At 33.0% G+C, this 8,277-nt stretch overlaps 2 protein-coding genes across 2 annotated transcripts; one reads left to right on the top strand and one right to left on the bottom strand.

The window, feature by feature from the left end:
- The first annotated feature begins 56 nt into the window (after window positions 1–56).
- LOC113863446 lies at window positions 57–864 on the top strand. The gene has a single exon (XM_027497031.1). The coding sequence runs from the start codon at window positions 134–136 to the stop codon at window positions 692–694; it is 561 nt and encodes a 186-aa protein (XP_027352832.1). The 5' UTR covers window positions 57–133; the 3' UTR covers window positions 695–864.
- A 404-nt stretch (window positions 865–1,268) lies between these two features.
- Window positions 1,269–6,467, bottom strand: LOC113861719 (phosphoglycolate phosphatase 1B, chloroplastic-like). The gene is made up of 10 exons (XM_027494715.1): window positions 6,047–6,467; window positions 5,179–5,246; window positions 4,960–5,052; window positions 4,787–4,858; window positions 3,866–3,937; window positions 3,025–3,084; window positions 2,883–2,935; window positions 2,402–2,499; window positions 2,023–2,122; window positions 1,269–1,703 (listed from the first exon to the last, which is right to left on the bottom strand). The coding sequence occupies exons 1-10, from the start codon at window positions 6,318–6,320 to the stop codon at window positions 1,493–1,495; spliced, it is 1,101 nt and encodes a 366-aa protein (XP_027350516.1). The 5' UTR covers window positions 6,321–6,467; the 3' UTR covers window positions 1,269–1,492.
- Window positions 6,468–8,277: the final 1,810 nt, after the last annotated feature.

Here is an 8,277-nt window from a genome sequence, read left to right as displayed (position 1 = left end):
ACATCTATATTAGCAAGCACCAACATCAACAACCTACGCAAACCCAAAACAACAACACTACACAAAACCCCCAACTTCACTTCTTTCTTCACTCCTTTTGTTCAAAGTAGCATTCTTTTCATTGAAGACTCACATGGGTATCTCCGATATGAACATGAACGCTGGTTCAGTCACTCCACGACACTACCACATTCACAAGGTTTTCCTTTTCTGCAACTACATTCTATTGGGTGCAGCCTCCAGTTGCATCTTCCTCACCCTTTCACTGCGCCTCATTCCCTCTCTCTGTGGCTTCTTCTTGATCCTCCTCCATGTCTTCACCATTGCTGGTGCAATCTCCGGCTGTGCTGCAGTGGGAACTAACCGCTGGTATTCAGCTCACATGGTAGCCACTGTGCTAACAGCCATATTTCAGGGTTCAGTTTCTGTGCTTGTTTTCACAAGAACTGGGGATTTTCTTGATCAGCTGAAGTCCTATGTGAGAGAAGAGGATGGTTCTGTGATTCTCAAGTTGGCTGGTGGACTCACCATTTTGATCTTTTGCTTGGAGTGGGTGGTTTTGACACTTGCCTTTTTCTTGAAGTATTATGCTTATGTTGAAGGTGGAAATAATGGGGCTGTCGTTGCCATGAGAAGCGCCAAGGTGCAGCAAGATGAGGATTTGAAAGATTGGCCATGGCCTTTCCAAGTTTAGAGTCTCGTTTTGTTGACAAGAACATCACTCTTGTGCTGTTATAATAATGTCATGCCACCCTTTAAGTTTTAGCTTCCTTTCTTTTGCTCATAATATTCGTTCATTCGTTGGAGAATTGGATGGTTTTTCTCCTAATTGATGTATGTGTGTTTTCCTATAATGTAATTAATTGCGTGGGTTATTTTTCTTTCCATCTCTTTCTTGTCAACAGGCAGTTCAGTTAGGAAATTGCCATTTTTGCCCCGTTGTGGATGTAGATCTGTTTTGAGTATGAAGACTTTATTTCATCATATAACCCGATTTCACTAAAACACATACTTTCTCTCCTTTTGTGCTCCATTTAGATGACAATCTGATATTTGTTTAATACAAGAGTCTTTGTTAACCTCACTCAGCCTCACTCGTCTCTCTTGACTAAAAGAATAAGCAAATAATAATATTAAAATTTTATTAAAAAGAGAAATATTTGTTATACTTTTCTATAAAAACTAGTTATTTATATCCGTTTGAACTTAATTTAATCAACATCGGTTGAGCATGCATGGACTTGTATCGGCTCTGCTCTCTCTTTGATCAACCATCCTCTAAAGGATCTTTTAATTTTCTGATTGGTTAATTTTAAATAAGAAATAGCTTCTTGCATAACTAAAATAAAATCATAAAATCTTGTTACATAAAAATAATATTTTCTCTTTCTTTGGAAAAGATCTGCATATGATATATTTTCAATTTACTTTGAATACACGACTTTTTTTTCCCTCCTCCTGTCCTCCATTTGGGGACAATTACAGTGTGTAGTCATACAGCTGCAGCTTTCAGGGAAAGAAAATCTGAAATTTTGTTGGTATAGAAATCTGGTTGAATGGAGTTGTTAGGACTCTGAAGCATTGCCAATGTGGTGACCCCTGAGAGGACCAGAAGAGTTTTGCAACCACCGTTTTGTCCAAACAAGATATCAGTATCTAATCTGTCCCCAACCATGCATATCTGCGACTTCGAAATGCCAAATCTGTTGTCCAATAATGAAATTACAACAGTCAATTTCTTGAGCAAAAATATTAGGGGCAAAAATGTTCCATTACAGCGAAAAAGATGAATTGGATAGAAAAATGGATAATTGGAGGAGAAACAATTGAATATAAAGTAAAATGTGCAAACAGATCAAGAGTTGGACGATATTTGACCCTTAGCCTGGTCTAGACTTAACATGTTTTATCATCATAGGAAGACCGTTTATATAATTATGCAACACAATGCATTCACTCATGCTATAGATAATTTACCTATCGTGCGTTAAGAATAAGAAATAAGCCAATAGAAAGCTTTACTTGTTTGCTAAGTAGTCCATCATAAAAGTTGAGGGTTTTCCAACAACTAGTGGCTCACGTTGCGTAGATCCACTGATAGCGCCAACCATAGAGCCCCCACCTGAAATTCAAGCACAAATTAGCGGCTTTGACAATTTGAATACAATTTTAGAATGATTAAGTACTGGGATAATAACAAGTAACTGCATTATCATATCCCCCAATAGATTGTGGCGACTATTTTCTAGTTTATGAACAGGCTTGGAACCACTTGTTTTGATATTTTCTCATATACTCTAATTATATCATGATAAAGACAATTTGAAGAACTCACTATATTATTACATACAAAGTGGTAAATAAAAACAATAGTAAGAGAGGGATGAAGGACAAGACACACCTGCCCATTCTTGAGCATCTGTGAGATGAGTAACAGCATCTCGATTTGTAGCAATGAAAAGACATCCAGGGTTTTCACGTATGCAGAGTGTTCCATACCTTTCATCACAAAGGAAAAAATTATATTTAATGCTCCATACAAAATTTCGATCCACCTCAGTAGAACATTGAAATAGAATAGCCAAACTTGTCATATGTGCATATATATATATATTACATTATGTAGTTTAGTAAAACATTCCATGCTCATAAAACCCAGATTTTGCCAGACCAGAAAAAAAAAAGTCTTCTGCATGTACAAGTATGAATTTGGGGAAAAGAAGGTCTTTTGCATGGAATCTGAATTGTAGCAACACTCTGTATTGTTTAAAAAAATGCAAAACAAGACTTCTTAATTTTTCAATCCCAAGCTAGCTGTGTCTCTAACTTGAGGGCATAAACATGTCTGCATCATGTTTTAGCATCAGAGTTAGAAGTCTTACTGGATTTTGTAGTAGTTGAAGTAGCGATCAAACCCAACAACAACTGCTCCAACCTAATAAAACATGCTTTTTTTTTTCATAGGGACTAGGAATAAAATTAAATAAAAAATTGCAATTATCAAGAAAGGTCTGAAGTACATACATCTTCATCATGCTCCATAAAAAACCCTGGCTTCAGTTCTATCTTTTTCCCACCATCTTCCTAAAGGAACAACACGTATATAGAAGAGGAACAGAGAATCATACACAAGAATAACCCCATACTAACATAGAACACTGAATATATTAGATATGGAAAATGTTCAAATGAGAAATAGAAGCATCAAGTCAAAATTAAGTGGAATTAGGTCACCCCTGTTCATTAGAATAAGAAATTTTTGAGCTGCAAGAATCTTTTAGCTAATCCATAATACAAGCAACCTGTACTAATTTGACTTTAATAAAGAACTGCCTCTTATTCTTGGGAAGTCCTCTCTGGCATGCATCATGGTAAGTGTCCTTTGACTACTTTAATCCTTATCAATGACCAACTCTCCCAAGAGCTTATGCTGTTTGATGAGAGCTCACAAATGATTTTATATCTAACAATGCCATTGTTGCATATTATGATGAGAAAATAAAGCAAATCTGCCTGGATAAACTTTCTCTATGATTGATTATTATAGACATTTCTTATCAGCTTCTGCTTTTCCCTTGGATACACATACAAGTGTAGCATACATCATCGTATTGTACACTAGTTTTGTTAGACTTTACATACCCTGCTTCTGGTTCTCTTACTCCAAAACTCATTCTCTTATGCATTGGATGGTGGCACTATTATCCATGTAGTATTGTTCAAATATGATGCATAAGCATTATTAGCAAAAGAATTTTAAAAAGAAAAAGAATCAAATGATATTACACAGTGCCAAGTGATCAGATTTAAAATTATATAAAAGAGCAGGCAGTAAACATTTTGCATATTGGAACTCAATACATACCGGCCCACCAAGGTACTGATATCCAGCAAGCTCGAGCTCCTTCAAGATGCCATCTTCTCCAATGACATAAACCTAAATCATGCTCATCTATCAGTCCTGTACTTTCAACTTTAAACACTGCTCCCCATTACTACAATAAAAACCAAGCCTCGTCCGACTCTTGGATCAATCAAAGCCAATGTCACTAGGTTCTATCAAAAATCAAATTTGTAATACATCCATTTTGATTGAGGCAGGCTTTTTTAATGGTTTCTTCTATGGTTTTCGTAAGTTTTCCTTCACCCCTTTTAAATAAAAATCATTTTTTACACCTCCATTCATTTCCCCACTGTTAGTCTGTAACATCTAACCCAAACAAAAAAAATGTAGTTGCTGCTTAATGGTGAAGCTTTACAAAAGGCAAGAGGGTAAAGGGCATGCTTTGCATTTCCGGAAGTAAGTGATTTCATGTATTTTGATTCTATCAACTGAGGTAATCAACTACATCAATAGAAACTAATTTGTAAATAATCTTTATATAAACATATATTGTAATTGATATCATTGTTAGACTAGATAAATTAAGGTAGCAAGTATTAGACAAAACAAAATTTAAATGTAAAATTTGTGGACTTCAATTTTAGGGGAATTACACTAGTATCCTTTACTTTAAGGATTGCTCATACACCCAGGTGTGCCCTGCTTTATAGATGGAACCTACACAAAGTCCCTTGAAAATAACAAAGGGAGGGAGGTAAATGTAACCTCCCAAATAAAAAAGTATGTTAGTATAATAGGCACTAACTTCAAGGGAGGTCCTAATAACTTACTCCTAAATTTTAACTAGTGCTCCATCTATCCGTTAGAGAAGCTCCTACCTTAAGTGATTATATTTGATATTAGTTTTGGTCACATTGCAAAGCAAAAGATGATATATGTTACCTTTTTATCTTTTGGGAAATCAATGGACTTCAAATATGCAGCAGCTGCAAAAGATGATGCAAAAATCTCCTCCTGAAATATAACTCGGTTGTCAAAGATCGCTAGTTTATCACTGTTCACTGAACAAATTCAGTGCAAACAGATGAAGTGAAGAACAACAAATGTGGACTAACTTCGCTGACATCGAGGCCAAGTGTTTCAAACTTCTTTCCATACTGCTTCCTAGACTTTGTTGAGTTATTGGTGACAAAAACTAATCGTTTGCCCTGAAGAAGTTTATCAAAGAGACCGTAATCTGAGACTTTTTGCTTAAAAACAACAAGAATGGATTGAATAATAGTTTATATTGATACTTGCAAGTAAAGGCCCAGTGCCTACATTAGAACACAAACCTTTGACCGAAGCATGTCAAGCGTTTCAGGCACTCCTTCTATTAAGCTGTCACCTTTCCATATAACTCCTGCAAATTAAGTTTTAAAGGAAAAGGAAATACACAATAAGAACCCAAGAGTATAACATCTGAGAGGATCCAAACTACATGAGGGATGTGTATGTTTGGGAACACGTTGAAAAACCTATAAATGTGAATCCAACAGAGAAACTATAACTAATAGCATTGAAGTAAATATAGATCGATATAACTTTAAATGTAAATCCAAAGACGTTATAGGTGATTGATTGGTAAATCAGTAGATCAACTTCTCCTATCATGACAGATATTCCAATGTAAATGTTATGGTTGAGATTAATTTAGTTGGATACCTTAATTACATTCAACAGTTCAAATTTCATTTTATCAAAATTAATTCTACCAAATTCTAAACCAAGCCAGCACTAAGCCTGTTTAATTAAAGCAAGATAATATGCAAGTGATTTCTATCAGATGTGACCTAATCTAGTTTTGCTTTCACATAGCACTGCAAAGCAAACAGATGGTTATCTGTGAGACATCACTAACCTTGAAAAGACCCTGAATTCAAAAAAATAAAAAATAAAAATAAAAACTCATGAAAACGCTTGTAAACCCTTGCAAAATTAACAGGGTACACGTGTCACCTAATAATATCACCAAGACATTTCTCTGATAGATCCAACAAAACAATTTATCACCATTTTTTACTCCATCAATTGCTGTTCCCATCACTTTCGTATACAAATATTACGAACAGTTATAAATTAGCATAACTTAATAAACATTTATTTCATAGAATGAAATGAAATTTTACATTTCGGAAATTCGTAGAAAAAGCACTAACGTACCGTCACAGTCGAAGATAAACGTCTCGACGGAGTCAATGAGTTCGTCGGCATTCTGGAGCGGTTGCGCCAAAGCGCGCGTGGTGAAGGTTCCCATTCCAGAATGGTCACAGTTATAACTCGTCTTTCTTTTACCTTTGAATAACAATCGGTTATTTCGTGCAGCAAAAGAGAGTCTACAATTTATGGGAAATGATTGGAACCATAGTTTATGACTGTGACGGACACCAGTGACTGTTACACTCTGTGCTAAAGCTATGGTGCTGCTCCTAAGCATTTCCGTTGTAATTGAAATTCCAAAGTTTTTATGTTTTTGTTTATTATTTTTGGGCCTGTTATTTTTGTGGTGCACCAACTACTGGGAAGGTGAAGAAAAGTGGTTTAAAGCTTGAGCATGAGCCATAGGTTTTTGCGTGGACAAGGTACGTGCTTTTTTGGATTATAATCTGATTTTTGTATGGATAGCATTTTGCCATTGTAAAATCTGAACACATATGCATTATTGAACTTGTTGAGGAATTCACTTGCAGATAGAAAAAAAAAATCAGTATTTAATAAATTTAAAAGTATTTTTTTTAAATTATTTTGAAGCAGGAAAAATGTAAATAATATTATGATTGAGAAAATGTGGATGGAAAATGGGAATGTGCATTTGATTCCAACCACTGTTGCCAATTATTTCAACATTGGTGATGCCACTACTTGGCATTCTCATCTTGGCCATCTATCTATAAATGTCATTTGTTAAATCCATTTAGTGGTTATACAAAATATATCTATATATATATATATATATATATATATATATATATTACAATTTAAACTTGTATATTTATATTAAAAAGGACAGAGTCATATATATTTTTAATTATCTATTATTAAATAAATATTCAAATATTTTTTTATATGAATTGAATGTGCAATTCAATTTTTATTTCAATAAAAATATTTAAATAAATTATGTTTTTACTTCCTTGACTTTAAGCTTTCTGCTCTCTCTCATTTCTCTCCCCTTTTCTTCCCTCATCTTTTTTTCCTTTTTTCTGTACATAAATTCTCCTCTCCAATCTCCTTTCTCTTTTACTCACTTTATACCTAATTCTCTCACCCACCTTTATCCTTTCACACTCACTTTGTTCTTTTAAAATTTTGTATAATTTATTTGTATTTTTGTTTAAACAAGTATAATTTTTGCGAAACAAAAATTTCATAAAAATAAATCTAGATGTTCAATTTATGCCACAATAATAAAAAAATTTGAATCCAACAAATAGAATGATTGAATGAAAACATTGTCATTCATGAGAACTTAAGTTACACATTTTTCATTTTTTACAAAGTTCTTTTAATCTTCTAGCCTAAATCATATTGTATTACATCTCATACAATTGGCTGTCCTTATTATTTGCTAAACTATGGTCATACATATTAAGCATGTTTTTACATGTTTATGTAGTGAGATTGTTTATTTATATTCAATAAGTGTTTGTCTATATTAATCCATTAGTTTAAATTATGTATTGAATTAGATTATACATTCTATCATCTTTTTAACCTTTGTCTGTTTTATGAGTGTCATTTACTTATTATAAATTGTGCCGATCTTTTATAATATATTTAAGGAACATAAGTATACATGAAGATTATGGCAAAATTTTAAGTGAAACAATACATTCAAAAACACAATCGTATTAATTGATCATGGTTACAAAATAAAGTATACTACTATTTCACATAATTTTTGTAGATGGAGTTGTTTAAGTAAAGATGAAAATGTTTTTTATAATTTTTGTATGTTTAACTCTACAAATTTCAAATAATACTAGTAAATGATTTATCATTTCAATGTAAAATAATATATATTAAACATTGGAAGATAACAATTTTGTTAGGTAAAATCAGCTTATTATCTTTAAAATAACTTTTATCTGTTGAATGACAGCTTTTTTATTCGATAATGTCAGATCACTAAGGACAACTTTCATCTCAACTCAACAAGTCTTGCAATTAAAATCCTTTATGCCTTTACATTCGAAGGCCAATTTTTATTTGGTTTGAGAAAACTTTTGCATGATTTTGTATGACCTCGTAGATTCTCACACAAAGAAGTTAAAAGTTTGTAACTTTAAATTTTTAACTTATAATTATATAAACTTGTGAAATTTAAATTATTTAATAAACTAATTGATTGTATTGATAACTTAAAAAAATGTATAATTAGTATAGAGAAACTT

This window comes from Abrus precatorius, unplaced genomic scaffold (genome assembly GCF_003935025.1).
Source record: "Abrus precatorius isolate BTA unplaced genomic scaffold, Abrus_2018 Scaffold3, whole genome shotgun sequence".
NCBI lineage: Eukaryota > Viridiplantae > Streptophyta > Magnoliopsida > Fabales > Fabaceae > Abrus > Abrus precatorius.
This window is presented reverse-complemented; position numbering and strand designations above follow the sequence as displayed.

Bases quoted from the DNA above. Each gene is read 5' to 3' on its own strand.
- LOC113861719 (XM_027494715.1), bottom strand. From the start codon at position 6,320: ATGCTTAGGAGCAGCACCATAGCTTTAGCACAGAGTGTAACAGTCACT. The intron at 5,053-5,178 runs GTTTGTGTTCTA...AAACTTCTTCAG, and splicing joins TTGACATGCTTCGGTCAAAG to GGCAAACGATTAGTTTTTGT. The intron at 2,123-2,401 runs GTGTGTCTTGTC...CTTGAATTTCAG, and splicing joins AGATGCTCAAGAATGGGCAG to GTGGGGGCTCTATGGTTGGC.
- LOC113863446 (XM_027497031.1), top strand. From the start codon at position 134: ATGGGTATCTCCGATATGAACATGAACGCTGGTTCAGTCACTCCACGA.